The 26,824-nt window shown below is 43.3% G+C and overlaps 1 protein-coding gene across 1 annotated transcript in view; it reads right to left on the reverse strand.

Annotated features, from left to right (window-relative positions):
* The window catches only part of LOC144786123 (acyl-coenzyme A synthetase ACSM3, mitochondrial-like), a 606,835-nt gene that overhangs the window by 204,325 nt on the left and 375,686 nt on the right, over nucleotides 1-26,824 (reverse strand). Inside the window, 2 exon segments of the mRNA XM_078665089.1 lie at nucleotides 13,699-13,855; nucleotides 18,785-18,928. Coding sequence (XP_078521215.1) covers nucleotides 13,699-13,855; nucleotides 18,785-18,928 — 301 coding nt within the window.

Below are 26,824 nucleotides of genomic sequence, written 5' to 3' on the forward strand. Positions count from 1 at the left end.
TCCATGGATTACCTTCTGTCTTGATTTCAGATAGGGGGGCCCAATTTTTGTCTCGTTTTTGGAGGAATGTATGTTCTTTACTCCAGATAGATGTTAGCCTATCCTTTAGCCACCACCCTCAATCAGATGGGCAGACAGAGAGAGTCAATCAGTGTTTCGAACAGTACATCAGGAACCAATTCCTACATTCCTTGGTTGACTGGGATGAGCTAGTCTGGGTGGCTGAAATTTCGTACAACAACAGCCCACATTCCTCCATAGACACCACACCTTTCTTTTGCTCCTACGGTTTTCACCCTGAATTACTACCTTCAGGAATCCCAGTGAACAGTCCAACCCCAGCTGCAACTGATATGGTTGGGAGAATACAGGAGGTACATAAAAGGGCCCTAGAAAACCTGGCGATGGCTAAAGTAAGATACACGGAGGGGGCAAATCTACACAGGAGATTAAAACCTATCTATACACCAGGGGATCAGGTGTGGCTGTCCACAAAATACAGATCACTTAGTGGTCCACGCAAGTTCAACCCCAAATTTATAGGTCCTTACAGGGTGATAAAAATTATTAACCCAGTGGCCATGAAGCTGGAGTTACCAGTTTCTTTCCGAATTCACCCTGTATTCCATGTTTCCTTGTTAAAACCGGTTGAACCGGGCACCAAACTGCCAAAGAAACCTGCCCCCATAACCATCCAGGATACTGAGGAATGCGAAGTTGAGTCCATATTGGATTCACGTAAAGTGAAGAGAGACCTTCAGTACTTGGAGAGGTTATGGAGTCGAGGAACGCACCTGGGAGCCTGCTAGCAACGTGCACGGCCCACGGTTGGTTTGGTTATTTCATCAGGAGCATCCTGACAAACCCAAACCAGGGGGGGACATTGTGGGGGGAGTGTGCTGTCATGCCCCGAGGTCCCCATCGAGGCGCCTGGTGTTCCTTTACCTGCTAATGGCCTTGGTTTCTATTTAAGGCGCATCGATACACCAGAACGCCGCTTTGCGTTCTAGCGTTGAGCTAATTTCCTGTTCTTCCGTCCCCGTAGCGGTTGCCTGACTTCCGGTTGTGTGTGTGTGGTGTTTCCGGCCCTGAGCGTCCCATCCTTTCGTACCGGCGTTCGGCTCTTCCGAAGCCCGTACTATCCCTGGCGGTTTTAATTTACCGCATTTTGTGTGGGGCCTTTTGGTGTTTCCCTCGAGGGATTTCTCGGAACACGTTTGCTGTAATTCGTGTTCGTTGCACTATTGTTTTCTCCTGTTTTTTCCCCACTGCCCTGGTGCTCCGCCTGGCTGCCGGGTCTCACTCCGTAGCCCGGCTGGGTGCTGCTTCATCCACTCTCCCCTATCCTGGTGCTCCGCCTGACTGCCGGGTCCCACTCCGTAGTCCGGCCGGGTGCTGCTTGCTGCACATTCGAATTAGGTTCACTGGCCGGAGCTGCCTCCCGTTTAGTGAACCTCCCTATTTAGCCTTCCCTTTGGCCGTTTGCTGTGATCCTCCCTTCGGGGCACTTGCGTGGACCAGTGTTTGGTGTGTTGAGCTTCTCAGCTACCAGAATCACGGTAACAGCGCGTAGCGCTGCCTCTCTTATATTCCTATCTGTGGTGATTGATGGATGTAACAAGGTTGTGACACTTTTGGCAGGTATGCTGTGTATATACATTGGAATAGGGTGAGGTCCAAGCCAAGTGTTCCTCAAAATTCACGTGGTGAGATTTACAGAAATATTCTTACACATACTAGCCTATGTTTGAGGACGAATGTCATAATCTTTGTCTTTTTTATTGCACAGGGAGTCAACACCAGACTTACCCATCTTTGACATTCCAAAACTCAGACTATTACTGTGGTAGGTGTTAGATATGCATTTGAGATGTATACAAACATGTAGCAGAGTATAGGTTGTAACCTTATTCTTTCCTTACAGCCTGTCTCCTCATCCAGAGTCCACACGGAGGTGCCACTTTCAGGATCTACTATCTTTTTCCCCAACCTTTCCTTGTTTTGTTTCCCTGTTTTCCCCTGGTGTGCCAACCGATACTCTAGAATCTATTAGAGTCGGAGGGCACGTAGGGGACGACTGAGGACTACTCTCCAAGTTCCTGACGCTCCTGCGGAACCAGTCTGGAAACCATTACAGAACGCAAAGCCCAAGTGGTGGGTTCTGCCCGAGCGTCATGGAATTGGGAGCGGTCTCTCTGGCGGATATCGCTAGTATGTTAGGTAACCTGCAGGCAGAGACACAGACCTTAGCTAACAGAGTAGATGCACTCCAGCTTCAACAGACGACAGGAGCTTCGGGTGGGGGATCTAATGTTGCGACGCCAGTAGTACATGTTACTACACCTCCATCCATTCCGTTAGCTCCACCTGAGAGGTTTTTGGGGGACGCGGCTCGATGTGCGGCCTTCCTTAGTCAATGCCAGCTGCATTTTTCTTGTAAGGCTGCTTGTTTTCCGTCTGACCAGTCTCGAGTAGCTTTTGTAATATCATACCTTAGCGGTTCTGCCGCCGATTGGGCCATTCCTTTGGTAGACAAAGACGACCCGCTGTTGCGTAGTTTCCCAGCTTTTAAAAGGGAATTCCATAAACTTTTTGACAGGCATATGTATACCCATTCCTCTGATACTGAGCTATTAGGACTTAAACAAGGTACTCAAGATCTTGTTGCATACATAACCTCGTTTCAAAAACTGGTGGTGGAATTCAACTGGCCTGAAGAGAAACGTAGTACTCTGTTTTACAGGGGACTGAGGGACGACTTAAAGGATGTCTTGTCCCAGATAGTTGATTTACCTGAGTCCTGCACAAATCTCATTGATCTAGTGGTTAAGATAGAATACCGGTTACAGGAAAGAAAGAGAGAGAAAGGGAAGTTTGAACCCAGGTATGTCAGTAACCGGGATAAAAAGAGTGATTCAGAGAAGACACTTGAGGAGGGCGACCCTATGCAAATAGGCATAGTAAGGGGACCACTGACGCCCGAAGAGAGACAACGAAGACGAACACATAGGCTTTGCCTGTATTGTGGCAAGGCGGGTCACTTCTTGAGGTCCTGTCCGATCAAACCAAATCAATCAAAGAACTTGGGAAACTAGAAAGCCCGGGGTCCTGTGAGACGAGAATCCCGGGTAGGTCTGGACTTACAGTCTCTTTTTCTGATTTTATGATAAGTCCCACTAATCATTTATATATTTCGGCATATCTTAAACATGGGCAACTTGGGCTGCATGTTTCTGTGATGATAGATTCAGGGGCCTCTGGAAATTACATGGATATGGATTGGGCAAAAGAAAACATGATACCCTGTATAGAGAAGGAGGTAATCAGTAATGTCACCACTATAGACGGTAGCTCTCTTGTCTCTGGGCCTGTAACCCATCGTACAGTACAGCTTCACATGAAGATAGATCCTAATCATCATGAAGATATAGCCTTCGATCTAATCTGTTCTCCGCAATTCCCGGTTCTGCTGGGCATCCCTTGGCTGAGGACTCACAATCCCAACATTGATTGGGAGAATTCTACTCTGATAATTCCTCAGATAATATGTCCAAAGCCTTTAGTGGCAGTGGTTGGAATAGTAGCTAATACCGAGAAGGAGGACAATCCTGTGCCTATATTGCCTCCCTGGTATCAGGATCTACAGTCAGTCTTTGACGCCAAGGAAGCGGAGGTTCTACCTCAGCATAGGGTCTACGACTGTCGCATTGACCTTGAGATAGGAGCACGAATCCCATGCAGTAGGGTTTATGCTCTTACCGAAAAAGAGAATTTGTATTTGAGGGACTACTTAGACGCTATGCTTGAGAAAGGCTTTATTAGACCTTCGCGCTCCCCAGCTTCTTCTTCTTTGTTTTTTATACCTAAAAGAGAAGGGGGTCTTCGCTGTTGTATTGACTACAGAAGATTGAATGATGTCACCATCAAGAACCGTTATCCTTTGCCTCTCATCGCCTCCCTCCTTGACAGAGTGCGCAGTGCCCAGTTTTTTACCAAACTGGACCTGCGTGGTGCCTACCATCTGGTACGTGTCAGGGAGGGAGACGAGTGGAAGACGGCTTTTTGTACGAAGTACGGTCTTTTTGAAGACTTTGTAATGTCCTATGGGCTTTGCAATGCCCCTGCGGCGTTTCAATTTTTTTATAAATGAAGTGCTCAGGGATATGCTTGATGTATACGTGATTGCGTACATTGATGATCAGTTAATTTTCTCTTCTACTATGACAGAACATGTGCAACATGTGCGGAATGTGCTGGATCGCCTACTTGACAATCATCTGTATTGCAAATTGGAAAAGTGCACTTTTCATACACAGGAGGTCCCTTTTCTGGGTTTTGTTGTCTCTCCTTGGGGCCTCAGCATGGATCCCGCTAAGGTTAGGGCTGTTCTTTCATGGCCAGCTCCCCGTACTGTTCAAGAGATTCAGAGTTTCCTGGGCCTAGCCAAATCTATAGGCGGTTTATTCAGGGATTTTCGGACTTGGTTGCCCCCATTACTGTCTTGTTACGGAAGGGTGTTCCTTTTGTATGGTCCTGTACGGCCGATCGTTCTTTTCAGGTACTGAGGGATGCCTTTACGCATGCTGCTGTGTTGCGTCATCCGAATCCTGCTTTGCCTGTTGTGGTGGAGGTGGACGCCTCCCAAGTGGCAGTGGGAGGCGTTTTATTGCAGGTGGATTCAGTGTCAGGAGAATGTCACCCTGTCGCCTACTACTCCCATAAGTTTACCCCGGCTGAATACAACTATGCAGTGGGGGACAAGGAGCTTCTAGCGATAAAAAAGGCATTTGAGGAATGGAGGCAATACTTACTAGGCGCTCTATACCCAGCCTTAGTGTACACGGACCATCGTAACCTCCAGTATATTAAGTCAGCCAAAGCTTTGTCCATGAGACAATTACGCTGGTCCCAAGTCTTCAGCGAGTATGACTTTACCATCCACTACAGGCCAGGGAGAAGAAATGGTAAGGCGGACGCATTGTGTCGACTTGGATTTGAACACGTGGCGGAAGTAGTTGATCCACCCAATATCCTTCCCAGAGAGAAGGTCATAGGAGGGATACTCACCGAGGAGGGTTTTATGGATCAGGTCAGGTCAAGCCAAGCCTCAGTGGACATGCATGACATAGTGGGTTCTCAAGTTACAACAGCCAAAGAGGGTTATGTTTGCGTGCAGGGTGGAATGGTATTGCCTACCCGTGAATTGCAAGAGCAGGTATTAGAATGGTATCATGGACATCCTGTGGCAGGCCATCCAGGAATTAAAAGGACAATGAAGGCAGTTCGTGAATGGTTCTGGTGGCCTACTATGCTTAAAGATATAGAATCCTTTGTGAAAACTTGTCATGTATGTGCACAAAGCAAAGTATCTCACCAAAACCCGGTAGGGTTGCTTATGCCCTTAGCTTCTCCACCAGGCCCTTGGCATACAGTATCACTTGATTGTATAGTGGAGTTGCCACTCACCAAGAAGAAAAACAATACCTTGCTAGTTATTGTTGACTTGTTCACGAAAACGTCTCACTTTGTTCCTTTGGGGGGGTTACCCACAGCTGTTGAATTGGCTTCTATGTTTCTGCAGCAGGTAGTCCGTCTCCATGGGTTACCTTCTGTCTTGATTTCAGATAGGGGACCCAATTTGTGTCTCGTTTTTGGAGGAATGTATGTTCTTTACTCCAGATAGATGTTAGCCTATCCTTTAGCCACCACCCTCAATCAGATGGGCAGACAGAGAGAGTCAATCAGTGTTTCGAACAGTACATCAGGAACCAATTCCTACATTCCTTGGTTGACTGGGATGAGCTAGTCTGGGTGGCTGAAATTTCGTACAACAACAGCCCACATTCCTCCATAGACACCACACCTTTCTTTTGCTCCTACGGTTTTCACCCTGAATTACTACCTTCAGGAATCCCAGTGAACAGTCCAACCCCAGCTGCAACTGATATGGTTGGGAGATTACAGGAGGTACATAAAAGGGCCCTAGAAAACCTGGCGATGGCTAAAGTAAGATACACGGAGGGGGCAAATCTACACAGGAGATTAAAACCTATCTATACACCAGGGGATCAGGTGTGGCTGTCCACAAAATACATATCACTTAGTGGTCCACGCAAGTTCAACCCCAAATTTATAGGTCCTTACAGGGTGATAAAAATTATTAACCCAGTGGCCATGAAGCTGGAGTTACCAGTTTCTTTCCGAATTCACCCTGTATTCCATGTTTCCTTGTTAAAACCGGTTGAACCGGGCACCAAACTGCCAAAGAAACCTGCCCCCATAACCATCCAGGATACTGAGGAATGCGAAGTTGAGTCCATATTGGATTCACGTAAAGTGAAGAGAGACCTTCAGTACTTGGAGAGGTTATGGAGTCGAGGAACGCACCTGGGAGCCCGCTAGCAACGTGCACGCCCCACGGTTGGTTTGGTTATTTCATCAGGAGCATCCTGACAAACCCAAACCAGGGGGGGACATTGTGGGGGGAGTGTGCTGTCATGCCCCGAGGTCCCCATCGAGGCGCCTGGTGTTCCTTTACCTGCTAATGGCCTTGGTTTCTATTTAAGGCGCATCGAAACACCAGAACGCCGCTTTGCGTTCTAGCGTTGAGCTAATTTCCTGTTCTTCCGTCCCCGTAGCGGTTGCCTGACTTCCGGTTGTGTGTGTGTGGTGTTTCCGGCCCTGAGCGTCCCATCCTTCGTACCGGCGTTCGGCTCTTCCGAGCCCGTACTATCCCTGGCGGTTTTAATTTACCGCATTTTGTGTGGGGCCTTTTGGTGTTTCCCTCGAGGGATTTCTCGGAACACGTTTGCTGTAATTCGTGTTCGTTGCACTATTGTTTTCTCCTGTTTTTTCCCCACTGCCCTGGTGCTTCGCCTGGCTGCCGGGTCTCACTCCGTAGCCCGGCTGGGTGCTGCTTCTTCCACTCTCCCCTATCCTGGTGCTCCGCCTGACTGCCGGGTCCCACTCCGTAGTCCGGCCGGGTGCTGCTTGCTGCACATTCGAATTAGGTTCACTGGCCGGAGCTGCCTCCCGTTTAGTGAACCTCCCTATTTAGCCTTCCCTTTGGCCGTTTGCTGTGATCCTCCCTTCGGGGCACTTGCGTGGACCAGTGTTATATTCCTATCTGTGGTGATTGATGGATGTAACAAGGTTGTGACACTTTTGGCAGGTACGCTGTGTATATACATTGGAATAGGGTGAGGTCCAAGCCAAGTGTTCCTCAAAATTCACGTGGTGAGATTTACAGAAATATTCTTACACATACTAGCCTATGTTTGAGGACGAATGTCATAATCTTTGTCTTTTTTATTGCACAGGGAGTTAACACCAGACTTACCCACCTTTGACATTCCAAAACTCAGACTATTACTGTGGTAGGTGTTAGATATGCATTTCAGATATATACAAACATGTAGCAGAGTATAGGTTGTAACCTAATTCTTTCCTTACAGCCTGTCTCCTCATCCAGAGTCCACACGGAGGTGCCACTTTCAGGATCTACTATCTTTTTCCCCAACCTTTCCTTGTTTTGTTTCCCTGTTTTCCCCTGGCTTGCCAACCGATACTCTAGAATCTATTAGAGTCGGAGGGCACGTGGGGGACAACTGAGGACTACTCTCCAAGTTCCTGACGCTCCTGCGGAACCAGTCTGGAAACCATTACACTAGGCTGTCATACACATTGGATTTTGTGGAGCTGGAATTTGAGGTGGCACTTCCATGGAGGGTATAGGCCCATGTCTCAAAGTCTGGTGAGCCATGCTCCTAGCCCAATCTGGAGTAATTCATGTGACCAAGCAATGTGATATCTTATATTCCTTATCTTTCTTGAGTATGATGGAAAGGCACAATATACTGGAAAAGGCCAATATGACTTAAGGTGCCCCACAGAGATTATCTTTGAGGGAACTCCAAGGAGAGGTACAATGAACACTTCTGATTTACAGATGTGTTCAAGAGACTCTGTTAGACCCTCCTGGTAGAGTTCCCCGCTCATTGCTGGTGAATGCCAGATCTTACATTCACTGCACTCACTCAGTGTTGCTCAAGGTTTTAACTTACATTATGTTTGTAATTGTTGGCCATGATTCTGCAAACCCTCTTAAGGTTTTAATTAACAGAACAATAACCAATTTACTTACATTCACTGAAACTGCTAAATGGGCTGCATCCACCTCATCTCTTCGTTCAGAGCAGAAAACATCTCTGAAAAAATTCTTGAAGCCCACTCTCCCCTCCTCTGTCTGCAATCCATATTAATCAAAATGTACAAATCGCTTTGAACCAAAAGAAAGAAAGCCATACAGAGAAAATTAATAGCTTAAAATTCAAGATTTTTTATCGAAGAGCTGCTTCCTTCTAGAAAACAATTACCAATGTTTAAGTGAGCTCTCTGGCAAGAGTGGGATTTTGTGACTGATACATCTTTTATTGAACAAAGTGCTCCCCTAACATGAGATTCCACGAATCCCACCTCTGGCCAAGTGTCTCACAATGTATGCTTGAGACAATCACTCAACCAAATAAGTTTAAGTTGTACTAGAGTCAATTGACCTGAGGCTTCAGCGCAGAGCCAACTTTCGGTGACACTTCGGTATGGATATGTGAAACAGACATACTGAATGGTTAGGGGCTAAAGCTAATCTTGAACCAACAAAAATGCAAATTAAAAATAATCTACTATGACCAGAAATCACAAAAATAAACCCATATGCGTACACGCTTGCTAAATTAGACATACTGAAAATCTAAAAACACAAACTTATACCTATCCTTCAACGTCTACAAAATCTGCACCAGCAGAACTACTTTATGAGAGTAAGCACCTCATTTCCTATGCACTAAAACATCAGGAATAACAATGAAACTATCACTGTAACTTTTTGGCGATGGGAGTTCAAAAGGCCTTTTACCTAACCTGAACAGTGTGGTACCCAAATGGCCATCAAAAAAGCTCAGTTTAGTATTGTACAGAAGGTACCCCCAGTGCTGCAACCAGCGGTACAGGGTTATGCCTGTACAACAGAGGAAAAGTCAATCAACTGCATAGGGTGACATGCACCTTCAAAGACATACATGGAGCTGATTCACCAGTGCAAATCCCAAGAGCAATTTTTTGTGAGTTAGCCATGCCTAGTATGGAGTTCAGAGAGACAAATAGTAGCCCCGACTATGCTCCAGGGAACCAAGTGTTGCAAACTATGAGATGTACTATCTGGCAATCAAGTTACAGTGAGTGGCACTGTGGCTGGAAGATTCTGCAGGGATTAGCACATAAGAGGGTGTTGACACTCCCAAGAAGAGTGAACTAATGTAAATCCTCCTTAAGTTTGGAAGCAGGGTCGGGCTACTACAGACACTCTCAGAGGAACTCAGGTACTGATGGAGACATTCCCTCAATTGGACACATACCTCATTCACTGGGATTCCTATTGAAAGGGATAGTGTACGGTTAGGGAGGTGGTTGAAGAGGTGGCTCATGCTGTTGTGAGATTTATATGAGGGAAGGATAGGGCAGGTTAAGGGAGAAATTAACAAACAATATTGACAAACCGATAAATGATGACCGAGGCCGAATGTGAAGTGCAGCCCTAGACATTTTCACGAACACTCGCTTTAAGATGATAACATATATTTTTAGTTTTTTATAAGAACTGACATAATTCCCTGGAAAATCAACATGTTCTACCCAAGTTCCTCAGCACAACACCCTAGGTGGAGTGATATGGATTAAAACTATTTCCACATGGTCTGGGATTGCTGGTGTAGATATGTACTGGGGAGATATTACTCCAAAAAGCAGCATCCAGACAAGTGGGTTGGACACAGGAGGCCAGCTTAAGGGATCTCTTTTCACACCCTTGAAACAAGCAAGCCACTAGCAGGTTTATCAACGTTCCCCGGTTGCCTGTGATGCAGGAAACCTCAATGAGTTGAAAAATGATGGGTGGGAAGAGCGTAGCCAAGTGGAGATCAGAATTTTAAAAATGGGCTGCATACAAGGGCACATAGGTGCACATGGAGGCCATAGCAGGAATGAGAAATCCTCAATTTCCCTCGTTATGGGGCATAATACTTTCAGTCTTTGTGGGCAGTAAACTAGAAAAAAAACACTATTACATTGCACTGCTTAACAGATGCAGGTTGCACGACATATGCAAACTCGGTAGAGTCTGGACCTTTTAATGACCGTAAAACGCTACTTTGGCCTTAGCCAAAGCAATGCCAGTGCAACAATTAACCTAGGAGACAGAAATTTCGATTGTATCTTAGCTATGCCAAAGATGCACTGTCTCAGCTGTTGAAACGAAACAAGATTGTGATGTGAACTGAGAATGCTGAATATTTAAGCTGTCATTACCAGTAATGGTATCACATGAGACCAAATTGGATACACTGGCTAAATAAAATGAAAAAGGTGATACCTTTGAGAAGGAAAAGGCTTTGCGATGAGGTCAACTACGTCCTCGAAGGAGACCCAGATTTTGAACTCTCCTGTTGGTGCAAGGATATGATTGGTCTGGCTTCTTTATGTCAGGCGGACTTTTAGCATCCTTCATTGATATATTCAATATCTTCAAATTTAATAAATAATTCTGCAACAATTGATTTGAATCTTCCTCTTCAATCTAACGCTTACCTGGTAATTTGAAGACATAATGGGCTTGTGAATTTGTCATAGGCTATTTTAATTATTTGATAATTGACTTGCAGCGGTCTTACTTAATTTTAGCGTTCTAAGCAGCCACTCCAAACACTTAGAAATATGCTTGTTCTGTATAATATTTAAATGCTTATCTTAATATCGGTGTAACTATAGAAAGATGTATGTATTGCCCCACAAATTGTAAAATAACATGTATCAACCATTATCGGCGATAAATTCTGGGGAATTCTGCAGTAATCCACATCCCTGTGGAAACAGGAGTTTGCGTCCTAATCAGGATTACAGATTGTGAGGAAAAAACACGTGAGTTAATTTTCCCAGTTTACATTTTCCCTGGTAGAATGGGTATACTTTCGTAATGGGTGGCCAAAACTCATAGTCCGCATGGTATACCTTTCTCTGAGCAGCAAAACTCAGGAATAGAGAGGAACTGCCAGACCCGATAAATAGAGAATCCTGTGATATTACTATGTATAGGGTGCAATAATTCCTTACCAACACCATAGGATTTATGATAAGCCCCTTAATGTCTTTAAGCAAATTTCCACCAAACACCAGAACTCTGACACCATTAACCTTCAATTGATCTATTATTACTAGGACTTCTTTATTCATTCATTTCAATCAATCTTACCTATTTAAGACAAACTAGGTATTAAATAATTGAGGTGTTTTAGCTAATACTTTACTGGATTAGAGGCCGTGATCTGACCGTTATTACTCAGCAGAAACTTGTATCTAGCTGCCTTTGTACACAACCTTGAGGAGATTTAGCACTTTGTTTTCAAATCACAGGCCTTCATATTAGCCCACAAAATCTACTGGTCATCCCCAGAAATCCACAAAGAAACAGAATATTAGTGGAATGTGTTCAACTAAGGCCTGAACATAGCGTGTTCAGGGAGAATAATCATCTCACTAACCCATTGCTATACTTCCTGTAGGATTAATCTTATCTTGCTCATATATTTTACTTTAGGAAAAGCAGAAATATTAATCTATAAGTTGCTAGGCCCTTAATATCTCCTCTGTTATGTACGGTCTGAGCCTTGCCAATAACTGGAATGGCTATTGTTACAGCAAATATGGTGGCATCACCATATATATATATATATATGGTGGTACTACTATTCAGGTCCATGACAGGCCTCCTCTCAACTTATCATTTGTTATATTATCTAGCTCAGGGGCATGCATGATATGAAGTCCCCCAATTAATATAATTGCTAAACAGAATGTTCTCTATATCAAAAAGTCAATGATAGTAGTAGTTTTCACATCACCACAAAGATGAAAATGCTATAATTGATCAAAATAGACTACCGTTAAGGCTCTGTCACATATAAACCTGAAATTTAGTCAGCATTATTACCACCTCTTTACACACACAAAATTTTGAGAGTGTGTGTATCACATTACTGAATTGCACATTCAATGGCAACCTAGCATTTTTCTTGTTCTTAGTATATTTTTAAAATTGTATTTCCCTTTTAATTTGAGTGTTTATATTAACAGGCACCTTCTCAACAACAGACACTCCCCGAGCCTGCAAGTCTTCAGGAAGGACCTCAATACCCGGCTCTTCGACTGAGCCGGAGCAGCCTACCCCCGCCCCCAGCACCTTGAGACCCTAATGGGTGATTAGTGCGCTCTATAAATCCCCTGATTGATTGAATGTTTACTTCTTTGTTCAAAAGAACATTTTCTGGCAGACAATTTGCATTAATTCAGGCCCATAATCATCTTTTTTTTTTACTCATATACTATTATTCCTGCTGCTATAGACTCAATCAAAAAGTCATTAATCTCAAGTTATTTTTGATATGATGCACACTGAGGGAGCTCATTTACTCTCAATTTCATGTTCTACTACTTAGCCTAATAAGTGATTTTTGCACCCAACTGTTTACAAACTACCATGTTCACATTTTCCTCAAGAGTTTATTATGGCTAAACAATCTAGAAGCTTAACTTGTTATCAAGGGAACATGGTTTTGATATAATAGCAAACATGCTGGTGTCTTGCATGAGTGGAAGCTGGAAGGTCACAGACAGCTTGCTTTTCAATCAAGATCCTCTTCTTGGAATTCGCACAGTGCATTGTACCTTTTTTTAAAACCACAAACGTCTGTATTTTTCTTTAAACTACTCTTCAGCATGAATGGGGTCTAAATATCTGCTTGAAAACTAGTCAACAGTACCACTACTGTGCTTTCACATGAATATCTATGCCCCTGTGATGACACCTACTGAGACAACCACGTCTGAACAAAATTGATGCCTGGCTGGAGAGAACCAGCGGTGACTGGCAGGCAGATCTAGCCTTTACTGCTTTGACCATATTATTGCTCATCAGTTTTTCATTTTGTACTGAAACAGGTATGCCAGTGATGCTGAATATTTAATCATCTGCTCTCGCTGGCAATTGAATTTGCCTCAATGACTTCCTCTTATACATATACACACTTTATTTTCTAGGGGTTAGACACTGGTGAGAATCAGGCCAAGGATATATGATCATTTTTTTATGTTTACATTTATGCAATATTTTAAAAATTGAAGTTGTATATTTTCTTTAATACTTGTTCTTGCCTAATAACTAGACAACAAAAAATAATGACCTTTTTAACATTTTTTAAAATATTTGGATTTGGGCTGGAATGTACTTACTAGGTACCTAGAAGTGGCTTTGTACCTGAAATTACAACACCAATAAAAAAATATAATCCCCCAAATGTAAAGCAGTCCTTTGCATGCACAACCACCATTTACAACACTTAGCCTCCTCTCCAGAGAACATATTACACTCTAAAAGAAAATTCAGATGTATATCTGCTTTTCAATTGGCTGGTGAGAGTCTTCTCCTTATGGTGCTGAATTTTCATACTTTGTGTGAAATTGCTTTCTGTTGCTTTACAGCATTTGCAACAAACAATATATACTTATTTAACATAAATTCTGTTTTGCCACAAACTGCATTTTTCAAATACCTATTTTTTATAAATCACACTTTTCTATGCTTCGACTTACATTTAGGACTGTTGGTCCATCAAATTGGTGCATACTGTGTACAAAGACACATGATCCTTGACTCCAAGGTGCAAATACACAACTCCAAGCGCACTTAGCCCAGCCTGTGTCTGAAAAACACCACAAAACGTCTGAAGGAGTCAAATCCAACCAGTACCTGTTAAGAGACCGAGAAACAAGGCAGTTGATAAAAGCACCAACCAGAATTTTTTAAACACATTGAAATTCATAGCTAGAGGTCCACACATTTTTCTAAATGAGAATATCTGGGGGGGAGGACAAGACGGTGGGGTAGATTCCCGAATCTTTTGATCTCCAAAACAGTTTTTTTAATAGTCAAAGGGCCATATGTATCAAAATAGAGTTTTGCGATTTTCAGTGAATCGCAATATGAGAATTGCAAAATACAATGTATGTGGGATTTGCTGATAATTTTACGAATTCCACATATTCCTTATTTGCGAATTACAAATTGAGATTCGCAAATAAGGAATACCTTCCCATTTATTCCTGTGAGCTACGAGGGCCATAGGAATGAATGGGAAGGCATTTTCAATTTGCGATTAGCAATTAGACAATCGCAAATTAAGAATGCAATTTCAAGGGTGCCAGGTTGTCAAAAGGACACGCTGTTGCACCCGTGAAATGTGTATGTGAGCACATGTGGCACACATACATGCCCTAAGGGCATGTATGTGCGCCACATGGCACTTTAAAAAATGCTAAATAGTGCATTTTTAAGTGAAATCACAATTTACCACCAAGTTGAATTTGGTGGTAATTTGCGAATCCTTAAGGCCACATCACACTTTATTTTGTGCTTCTCACATTGCATTTAAGGAATAGTAATTTGCGATTCCTTAAATGCAATCGCAATATAGGGATTCGCAAAATGTGCGATTCCTTATTTTGCAAGGGGATTTTTATGTGATACATTGCATACTGCTAATTTTCTATCGCAAATGCTGAAATTCTGCAAATTTCAGATTTGCGATCGCAAGTTGACTTCATACATATGGCCCAAAATCACTGGAATTCACCAGTTATAGTTATGTCACATAACTCGACCTCATGTCCTAAAGTAACTATGACTCGCATGCTAGCCATGCACAGTAGTGTTATCAGCGATGTAATTTCAGATTTCATTAGGGATGCTATTAATGCAGTCATTAAACATGTCATGAGTGATGTAATAATTAAGGGTACTAGCAGCATGGCAGGAGCGTGAGTTGTGGTTACTTTAGGGTATGAGTTTTAGTTACTTCAAGTAACTGTAACTTCTGAATTTCAGTAGTTTTTTTAGTTTAAAATGTTTTGTTTTAACTGGAGTTTTCACCTTACTATAAAGTCCCCTTAACCTTTGTTTTTTGCAATGAATGTCTATGGTTTTTTAAACATAGAGTAAACATGTAAAGTCTGATATTTTAAGTAAGGAGACCGACTGGTTTTCTCAAATGGTCAGAACATCAGTATATAAAAAGCTGGCCTCTTGGCTTCAGCAATGGATCAGCACATTAACCTATATAAAGCAGACCTATTGGCTTTGTCAAGAAATCACTACAATAATTTATCAAAAACTATAATACAATGTCTTTTCATGTACATATATAGCAATGATAAATGATTTCTGTCATCAAAATAAAGCATTTGTGTTCAAAAGACCCAAAAGGCTACTAATTATAGCCAAAGGATTATAGCCAAAGGACCAACCACAAGGGGTCCCTGCAATCCAGCAGAAGAGCACACAGCTCCAAATGTGAGTGCTCTAAGAAATATGGGAAGCTCTCCTGGGGTCATATATTCAATGACAAAGAAGAGGGTCATGTATTCAGTGACCAAGGAGACTTACTGCAACTTCTTTTTAAATGCTCCTAGGAGATGCTGTACTCTCTGCACCGGCATAACATTTAAAAATGGTTTGTTATGCCCCTGCCTGTTCTTGGTGCACCACAAGGATGTACATATGTATGAAGATAGTCCTTACAGGACATTAGGGGGAGCTCATTGCCAGAAGGCTTATAAAACTGGCATCAGCCCCAGGAATGGGGATCATATGCCTCCAATAGGCAGGCAGCTGCATGACCCCTTCCCCATAAAATGAACTATGCATCGACCCCCATAGCCTGCCCCAGGGGACTTTTATTTGAGAAGGGCAGAAGCCTGCCCTTTTTTCCCCAATTTTACTGCTGATCCTTCGTCGATACATGGTACCGCTAAACAAGGTCAGGATATCCTTACCCTGCTTCTCGATATGTCTTTTGTCAGTACAGGAGACTGAGTCCCCGAGTACTAAAATGGCTGCTGAACATCTTTGTTGATGTTGTGGCAGCCAATCATATCTTATCTTTGGATCACTCCGGTCCGGGTAGCCTTCCTGGCATGAAATATACATAAATGTTAGACCTTAATAAAAAAAAAAAAAAACACTAAACAGATTTACTCCAGATCACAGAAAGCACGTTTTCTGTATCTAGATTTCTGTGACATTTGGTGTAATTTCAGCTCTTTTTGTGGTATCGCTGTTACATTTTTCTATGGAAAATTGAGTGGGGAAAGCGTGTTTTGGGACCCCCTCCCCTTTTTCATGAATGATAGATCAGCCCAAAAACTTCCCATGAAGAAGCTTAGCTGTATAAGACTTTTTAGGGGGAAATGTATAATTATGCATAAAATATAATATACGCCATGGCAAGAAAATAAATGTGGCTCAGTAACATGTTTTGAGAAACTGTCATATAAACACCCATTCACACATTTATTACAATATTTCAAAGGTAAAATTCAAGTTTATTACCAAACATACAGCAGAATTTACATGAGAAAAACAAATTTTACTGACTCCCAAATTGCATGTAAGAATTACTTTACACAGGGAACAATCCTCCTAACAGTCACAAGTTCACTTCAATGTAATTTTATCATACTGCTCAAATTAAACCCCTTGCATCTTAATTTTGGTGAAATACCTTTACTTAAAACAAATATACATGAAAAATACAGTGGAATAAACCATGGCTGCAGACACACAGAGTATAATGCGTTGTTTATTACCAGTGCTGAGGGAGGGAAGGGTCATCATGACTTACTCAAGGCTTCGCCTCTTATGAGTTATGGCCCGTCCCACACTCAACAGCGTACTAACATATTACAATTTGTAAATCTACATATCTACTATGTATCATAACGTGTTAACCATAGATACTCCTTCCCAATTGTCTTTTGGTCGACTAGCAGGATCAACCTACCTCGTTTCTAACTTCACATCATGTTCCTTTAAAAATTGGAGGGAAATCTGCACTTAACTTGTGGAATCAATAAACATATGTATTTATTATCAGCCTTAGGGTGCTGCCCATAGTCCCCTGGTTTCAACTCCTTTGTCGAGTGTTTCACATTTGATGTGCACGTACTTCCTTTGGCACTGTTGAGAGGGATTTTTCAAATGATTTGCAGTTTATCAATATTAACATGTGAACACCCAAATGCTGTATTTTTTCATGTTTAGATTGATCATAGGTAATATAGGCTTATATTTTAAATGGCTAAATTCTGGTTGCCATCTTGTTTCAGAAACGTGTATATTTTTATTTATAGGAGAAGATGAAGTTACAATTAACCAACACAATGTTACTTTGCTTACTTTCTCATGTGAAATGTTTTGGTTTATGTGATTTCTGCAGAATATTTTAATGAGTCGCAACAGTATACTGTATACAATATACTGTCTGGTGCAATGTATTTAGTTAGGTTGCAGATAACTAAGTTTGAAGGATGCTTAGAGGAGCTGCATAGTGTAGTATCCTGAGTAATTGATGAACCCTACATTGTATTTGTATGTTTTAACTTAGTAAATGTTAGAATTGTGTAATTAAAACGAATGAAATATAGATGAGAGCTCAGAAACTTTCCAGGACCTTTTGAGTCAACTTTCAGAAGATTAAGGTGCTCTTTTAATGGGAGAACTAATATACTTAAACTTTTCCTTTGAGACAACTTTATACTAATTTGTCCTCTATTTATATGACTTTGATTGATTTGAACTTCATACTTACAAATGCATTCATTTATCGATTCTTGATTGACACTAATTTTATGATTTCGAATCTGTAAATCTATTTAATCGTTATTGTTATCAAAACGTAACCACTCTCCTCCTTTCTCATGGAGCCTAAAATGCATCATGTTATCTAAATGTATTTTTTTGATGATTAGCACCAGTTATTTATTTTGATTCATCAAATAATGATTTATGGGCCACAAATTTGCAAGGAGAATAGCGCTAACACTATCGATCTATAGGGATAAACACAGAAGAAATCCTTCTATACATTAGTGGACATAAGGAAGCCAGGTTAAACATATAATTGCCTAAGGGCCTTATTGCGATGTCGCTGGTCAGAGGCTTTCTGACCGCCATGAAAGGTTTACACTCTGACTGCCAAATTAGAATGTCGGTGGTCGGCGTGTAAACCGCCCTGGAAAACCGACTCAGTTCCGGCACATTCAAGGAGCCCGTCAGCCAGTCGGGAACCACTCATAATCCCTTAAGGACGGCGTCTCCAACGTCAGGTTCATGATGTCGGTTTCCGACAGCCTTTCCATGTTGGTCTTTTGACATGAAAGGGCTGTTGGAAAGTCACTTTGAGGGCCCCAAGCAGGCCCCCCTTTTCCCCTGCCCTTTGGTTCTGGCCTTGGGGGGCACCTTTGGTACCCCCTTCACATCTCGACTGTGAAGTGGCTGCCACACGGTGCAGGGAGGTGCAACAAAGTCCATTGTACAATGGGAGCTTGTGCTGCAGGCAGTTTCGGACTGACGCACAAGCTCCCATTGTAAAATGGAAGTTTGCGACCGCACCATGTGCATCCTAATTGCGGTTTTGGGAATGCCAACCCGAAGTCGGTCGATTCCACATCTGCAGCGATGTAGGTCGGAAGCAATTCCGACTGACATCATAATCAGGCCCTTAGTTGTATTAATTCAATGATGCTAAAAAATATTTGTTAAAGTCTGACAGGGCAGGAAAAAGTATTGACTGTTTAATCGCAAGATTCCTAATGCCATTTCAATTAAAGTCCTGTTGCTTACCTTCCAGTGACAATATGTCCAATCGCATAGCTGCAATGAGAATGTTGAGCCATTTTTGGCAAGCCAGTTGTCCCACTTGTAAAATAGATGGTCATCGGATCCTCACTTTTTGTCTTGACGCAGGTGTGGTCCTCACGTGCAGCACTGCAAAAATGAAGCAGAATAAAAAAACAAAAAAAGTTATTCTTTAACTTACATTGAGCATCTGTGCACTTTCCGTTCTGGATACAGCAGCGGTGCGTCCATTGGGGCGTAGGGGCGTAGCCCCACAAGCCCCATGGACGTGCTGCTGCAATAAAATAAACTGGTGTGACTGTCACTGTTTGTTTAAAAAGTTCGAGCGAGCGCCGCCGGTAATCACCCGAGTTATCCAGGAGTGGGGAGTGCAGGGGGGCTGGTCTGGACTGCTGCGCAGCTTGAGTGACAGTCCACGACCACGTGACGCACTCAGCTGCAGCAGCAGACAGCCAGCCAAGGTATATAGCGCGCAAGTGATGTTTAGGGCAGAAACTTGCCTGCGCATGCGCATCAGTGTTCCCCCATAAGGGGGTGCTTGTTTAAGCTGGCCGCAGCCCCCGGCTTCACAAAGGCGACACAGGGCGAGCATTCACGAGCCCCCCTAGGCGCCAGGATTGGCCGGTCACCGCAGGGCAAGAAGGAATTGGGACTGGCCGAGGGAGGAAAACCATGGGGTGTATAACGGAGCTTGGGGAGGGAGAGGAGAGGGGTGAGTGTATTCTCTATATTTACTAGATAAGCATGCTGTGCTGCTACTCGCCAGCTTAACTCATCCTCAGTACGTCCAGTGCTCCGTGGGCCGCCTCCGGTGCTCTCTCTGGCTGCCGGCTCTGATTTGCGGACTCTGCCGGTGGTGCTCGCCCTAGTAGCTAGCTGGGATTCCTGTGGGCTGGCAGGTGGCGCCGCCACGCCCTGCGCTCGATTATCTGGCCTCGGCTCGCTCTGCTCACAGGCTGATTCTATATATAGTGTACAGCAGTCGGACTGTTTAGTGACGTCTTGCTTATGACAGCATTTTCATTTGAATATTGGATTTATAAGTTGTAGGACAGTTGTAGAGGGCTGCACGTTGCCTGAACTAATGGTTTGTGCTAAAGGAACCCGGCTAGTGGGTGGAATCATACGGTATAACGCAATGAAAACTTCAGTTCTACACCTGCATCCAGAAATCTCCACTGTGTTCCTCCATCTTTGTCTTTGAGACAAATCCCTACCAATAATCACTTGTGCTGTGTACACACGTGAACTGTTTCGTGACCGATACCTTCACATCATTCAAGGCCGTCCATATCTGAAGCACATATTTTTCTGCTGCCAACTTTTTCTTGACCTGCAGATATTGCGACCTTTTATAAATTCCCTACATATTTTTGAAATGTTGCCAATTACCCACGGATTATTTCTTTGGCCTGCCTTAATGTCCAAGCAGGGAGGGCAGGTGTAGACATGTCCACATGGAACGCAGAATGACCGGGGCAAGGAGGTGTGGCCACTGAGAGCAATTGATCTAGACCAACCCTGCAGGCACTGACTCAAGGTACTCATTAAATCTTACAGCAATCAGCTGGGGTTAGCAGGTGGCCTCTGCCTGCAGAGAATCCGCAGGGAAGCTTCCCAGCCCAAGTTACTCATTCACCCAGCAAACCAAGCGTTGATGAATGCACCAAGCATGTGCTCGCTGTTGGGTGTACACACTTGAATGTGAGTGAGAAAAGGTGCGCTGGGGAGCATCGGACAAGAAGGCCTTCAGGTTGTCTGTGGCGGGAGACATTTGAGGGAGACAGTCATTCACATCAGGACCTGCTGAAGAGGCGGGCATAAAGAGTACCGATCGTACATGTTTCATTTAGTTTGCTTTGTAAACATTCACGAATGGTGGACGTAAATGCAGTTATCCGTAGTTTTTTCATTGTTTCGGCAGTGAGCTTAGAGACATCAGGGAAGAGGAGGCTGGGAGCCCCAGCATCGTACAGTAGGTCATTCTTGTTCCAGTGGCGAGGTTGAGAGGTGCATATTTTGTAGTAAGTAGGTCATTGCACGAGGGATGATGCTGAGAGATTGCACAACTTGCAATTTTCATTATTGTATCAGGAATGACAAGGCCTAGAGCTTCCACGCCTTTCATAGATTATTATTGTTACAGGGCGAAGTTGAGAGCCTCTGTTCCCTGTAGACCGTTAACACTGTTCTGGAGGTCATGGTGAGGAAGAGGGAGGGGCTTACATTCGTTTTAAGTTATTAATGTTCCAGAAATTATCGTGACTAGGATTTGCAAACATTGTAGGCTGCCTTTAGTGCTCAAGGCACGCGGTTGGAAGATTTCCGACCTTGTATAATTACTGCTTTCGGAAGGATGCTTATCGCTTGTGCACCTGCTAGAGATATATATTGCTCTATGGAGGAAGCAGAGAGCTTGCACACCTTGTAGGAGGTTATTATAGCATGCATTATGCTGACAACTTGGTTAATATTATTCCAAGGATGAAGATGCTCTGACCTTGCCCAATTTATAGTAGGTTATTGTGGATCCATGGAGGATGGGGCTGTGATTGTGCAAAATGTTTTGTGAGCTATAGATGAGGGTCCAGGGATGATGATGATGATGATGATGATGATGATGTTGGGAGCTTGCACACATTGTAGATTATTTCCCCAGGGATGAGCATGTTGATAATGAAGCTGAGAGCTTGCAGTAGGAGGCTATTATATCACTTGCGATTCGGACAGTTTGCAAACATGCTCGCTTGCTATTTGGTTAATATTATTCCGCGGATCATGATATTTGGAGCTTGCACATTTTATAGTAGGTTATTATGTTGATTCATGCATGATTGGGCTGGGACTATGCACGCTTTTTGCATGATGAAGCTTTCACACTGTATAGTGGGAATGCACAGGTTGTTAGGGGTTATATTATGCACAAGGCCGACGACTTGCAAACATGCACACATACTAGGCTAAAATTATTCCAGGGAGGATGATGCATAGACCTTGAACATCCATAGGTTATTATTGGAACATGGAGCTGGGCGTGCTTAGTGGAGAAGTGTGGCTCAATGGTTAGAGCGGCAGACCCTGATGCAGAAGTCTAACCCGGGACCAGGGACCCGGGACCAGGGTTCAATTCCCCGCCTCGGCGGGTCTTGGGCTCAAAATTCCATGGACCTGATAATTCTCGCCTCGGTGCCTATTCCAATCATGGAGTCCCACTCTGCAACTCTGGGCAATAGCTTGCTTAATCTCCACAACGGACCCCACAACGCCAAGGATGCCTGGCCTCCACCTTGGGGGTGCCCAGGAGTGGACGCCTCACAGGGAAAGCCGGGATGGGTTCCACAGCGGTATTCGTACAAACGCTTTGAGACCCTTGCGGGTGAATAGTGCGCTATACAAGTATCAATTTACATATGCATTGTAAATGAAATTGCACCACGAAGGCTTGCACACATTATAGTTTGTTATAACAACAGGAATGAGGTTTGGATCTTGCACACCTTGTGGTATTTTATTGCATTAAGGATGAGGATGAAAACTTGTGCACTTTGTGGTTTGTTATTAAATCGAACATGAAGCTGAAAACGTGTACGTCATATATGCCACGATACCAGGGATGGGGCTGAGAGCGTGCACATCTTGGATGTAATTAAACATTGGAGTCTTTTCCTTTATCAAAAATGTTTGTCATTCTCGGTTGCTCTAACAAGGCAAAAATAATGTAAATCTAATACTAGGATTAACTTCCCCTTGTGAACGCTGAAAGTTAGACTTTGCCTCTGCTTTAAACATTGTCTTGGGTTAAAAACCAGGAGCTTTGAAACCAACTCACTTTACTGGATGATTTACAGTTTTCTATTATAGGATGTCGTCTGAAGGGGTGCACGCTCTCATTACATATGATGGGATCTAGTACTGTGCTAGCGATCAAACATGGCGTCTTCAGCTCGGCCTCCATTTTTAGCTGAGACGTTTGTGGTAGGCTAATGTTGTTACCCTGTAATCTCCCACTCCGCTTGAAGAGGTGTGTTCAGTGGAATGGCAGCGGTGGGTGGAGGCCGCTTCATGGTTGTGTCCCATGTAATCTAATGCTTGCCACAGTCAGTACTTTACTTCTTCCAGCCTCTCATGCTTTGAATGGCTGCCTTAAGGTGTCCGTAATTATTTCTGGGGATTTCGGTGGAGGAATGCGGGCCCTTGGGGAGGTGGTGGGGGCAGACTCAGCAAGGATTCCCTAATGCTCTGGGAATTCTCTCATGTCAAGATGACACAAGCCCTCGGATTAGCAAAAATGTTAAACTGCAAGATGTGGCGTTCAATCAAAGAACAAAGGATCCTCCTTTAGTACAAGTAAAGCTCTGTTCTCTACATAAAACAGAGGAAATTTGTGACTGCGGGATTTCCTGAAAGAAATGCTAACCGAGCTGGCAAGCGACAGGCAGTGGCCCACTGCACGTGGTACCTGAATGGAACTGGGATCCCCCTTGGGTGTCTGCGGGTCTCCTTTTGGGCACTGGACTGGTGCCCCCTGTCTAAAGGTTTCCACTTGGGTGCTGGGCTCCCCAGTCATGTCTGTAGGTTACCACCTGGGTACGTGACTCAACGTGCATGCCAGTGGGTTTCCAGGGCAGTCCCAGGCTCCATGTACCTGGTGGTAGGTTTCTAGTTCTGTACTTGGGTTCACTGTGCATGTCACTTGATATCCAGGCTGGCATTGGGATGCGTGAACCTGCAGGTTTCCACCCGGCACTGTGCTCACCACGGGCGTCTGTATGTTTCAGTCCTGGTACTGGTCTCCTTATGCACATCTAATCGTTTTTATACGGCCTCCGGGCTCACTGTGCACAGCAGAGGTGATGAAACACAAACATTTCCCTCACTACAGGCACTGCTGTATTGCAGGTTTCTTGAATACCCAGGGATGCATATTAAGGGCAGTATCTGCCTTTGATTTATGAAGTGAGTTGATGACAGCATACCTTTCAATGTGGCATGCAGACCGGCCAGGTTTATCATTTATATCAATTTTGTCATGTTAGATGTTGTATTTACTACAGGTTGTGATTCCTACATAATTGATTAGTGACATATTGGTCTTGCTGAGGATGGAGCAATGGAGATTGGGCAAAAGATGATGGCTATGACAGCAAGTGTCCTATTATTTAATTTTGGCAATTCACCTTTGCATTTAGATCTCCACATGCTTTTGAATGTATGAATGATGCAGCGATTGACAACGCATATCTAATTGTCAAAAGACAAGGGATACATAAAGGGGAATTTAGAGACACCTTCACAGATCCATTCTGCAATGGTTTTTTAGGATATACTTGACATAACTTTCATATTGTTCATATTCAACTTCTTACTGAAGTGCATATTGCTCCAAACTGTCATCCCTTTCTGGTCCATGGCTATGCATACACACAAATTAGAAGATGTAACACACTAGTCTAGCAATCAACAGCGAGGGACTAGCAATTTAAGAAATCAGCATGTTTTCCATCCAGTGGAGTTATGGTAGAGTCATTTACATGTTCACGACTGCTATACAATCAGCAGGTCTCTGATTCCTGTATCTAGCAGAAAGGGTATGAAACCAGCATGAAAACAGGGTACACATTACATTACCAAGGGTTCATTCCCTGCCCGTAAAGGCACATTGCCTGATCAGTCAATGTGTTTACTGTGACTGATCATCTGTGTTCCTCTCCATATTGTTGTGATGTTAATGCTATTGGTTTTACTGGAAATTGTGTTGTATTTACAGAAGTGAGATAGTTGAAGTAAAAGCCACTTTACGCCCATTCCCAACCCCACCCACTGGGAAATAAAAAAAAAACCCATGAAAATGAGATATGGACTAGCAGGAAATGGAGCCTCTCCTGCGTATTGCTGGGGTGAAAGCTTCATTTACTGGCATATAAAGTAACAGGATACTTCATTTGCCATGAACAGATTTTCCATGGGTTGCGGAAGCTAATTAGCAGACTGGGAGCATTGCTTTTATTTTCCTTTAGTGTAATAGGCTGGCTGGTGAAGTGCACTTCCCATAGTGTGCAGTCACTTCAATTTGCCTTTAGGTGACTACCTGGCTTGATGGTGGTTTTCTATTTGATTTCATGTAACTCCTTGTCTTGATGAGTGCATTGGTTTTAGTTTGTTTGAGGTAACTGCTTCACATGCTGGTTTCATCACACAGCTCATACCCACCCTGAGAAAGCCAGAGCTGCCCTGTTAGTGGTATCAACACCAGTGCGCTTAGGTTCCTTACAGCTCCTTCACTTGAAGTGGGTTACCACCTACCCGTTACTTTTTGTATCCTGCTCGTACCAAGTCAGATCCAGACCCAGACCAGTCCCCATAGTTGCTCCGGATTAAGGGACATTGTCATGTCATCTCATGCGCGATGTAAAGACTCCCAGTGAGCTGAGGACTCTTTTGGCTCAAGAACCAACTAGCTGGAGACCCTTGTGGTTGTTTAAAGATTTAAGATCAGCCTGTAACTCAGTCTTGAGCTGGGTGGGTGACCTCGATTACAAAGTGGCTGTGCCAGATGTCCCATTATGACCCCTTTTGCCTGTCTCCCCTTCAGACGCAGAGGGCATAAAACTGGGGGGTGCTCAACCCTGCCTAAAAACTGAGGGGTGACCCTAAGAGCACAGCTGCTATCCAATAAGGGGTGGGATGCTTTGGTGGGCTGGTCTGGTTTTCTGGGTGCATTGGCTCAAGTTTTTCCCATGTAATTGATTGGGTGTCTTGGTAAGTTGCTTTTATGTGAATGTCTGACTTATGACTGCGCATTCCTTTCAACGTGCACTTGCTTCAGTTTACTTTTTGAGTCACTGTCTAGTTTGCTGGATGTATTGCTTTCATTTTTCTTTCATTAAACTGTTTGACATGCTTGGTGCTTTTATGTTGGTGCCTGCATGCTGAAGTGTACTCTTCTTCAGTTTAAATGTATGTGACTGGCCTGTTGACTAGCACTCTGCTTTCAAAGTGAAGGTTCACAGGTTCACACTTGCTTTAGTTTACTTTTGTATGGTTGACTGCATGCACTGTTTTGCTGGATGCATTGCTTTAAGTTACTACTTGATGCATTGCTTTCAATTTGCTTTCAAGTAATTGCTTCTCATTTTCCTAATGCTTTGTGAAGGCTGTTTCCCAACTGCTGTGCAACTTCTTCTACTCTTAGAGCTGAGATTTTCATGAAAGTCTTATAGTCTGAATTCAGCACCTGAGCGTAATAGGACGAAATGTATGAAGCTCTGTGGTTATACTGAATAAGCAGCTACCTATGTTATGCCATCTATTAATGTAATAACTGCACTTTCACAATTGCTTTATTAACCTTCCTGCTTTCTCAAATTTGCTTGAAAATGCACGATTTTCTTCTTTTTTTTCAAAATTTTCTTGGGGGGGGGTAACTCCCCTTTTGGGGTTCGGGTTCGCTCGCTGCGCTCGCTCGCTACGGTGCTGTATGCAAATCACTTTGCGCCCCACCACTTTGAAATGTCACCCACCGCCCCTGTCTGGATATTTGGAATTAGTTAAGCTTCACTAACATGAAAATATATTGCCGCTCCAAAATTAGTTGGACTTAGTAAGGATAAGGGAATCTGGGTTTAATTGGAATGAGGTATCTCTAAACTTCTAGCCTAAATTAAATGTATGACTGGATGTAATGCAAACGTGTATTTAAATATATATTCAGTATATTCTTTGTAAAGGGATATTGAAATTGTTAGAGGCATAAAAATTGCGACAATAGGATTGTTGCCTTAAATGAAATTAATCATTTGGGCAAGGGTTCTAGCCATAAATCATTACCTCAATCAGTGGACAAAGATTTAAAAAGAATTTAATCTTGGCATATTTGCAGTTGCAATTGGACATCTTATTTGCTTGTTCATTCTGCACCCCACGTTTGATATTAGCCTCCAACTTCTCAACATGCTTGCATTGAATCTAAAGAAACCTTGTCCACGGAATGCTATGAAAATAGAGTACAATATGTGCCTCTGTCTC

The sequence above is a fragment of the Lissotriton helveticus genome, chromosome 10, assembly GCF_964261635.1.
Source record: "Lissotriton helveticus chromosome 10, aLisHel1.1, whole genome shotgun sequence".
Classification (NCBI taxonomy): Eukaryota; Metazoa; Chordata; class Amphibia; order Caudata; family Salamandridae; genus Lissotriton; species Lissotriton helveticus.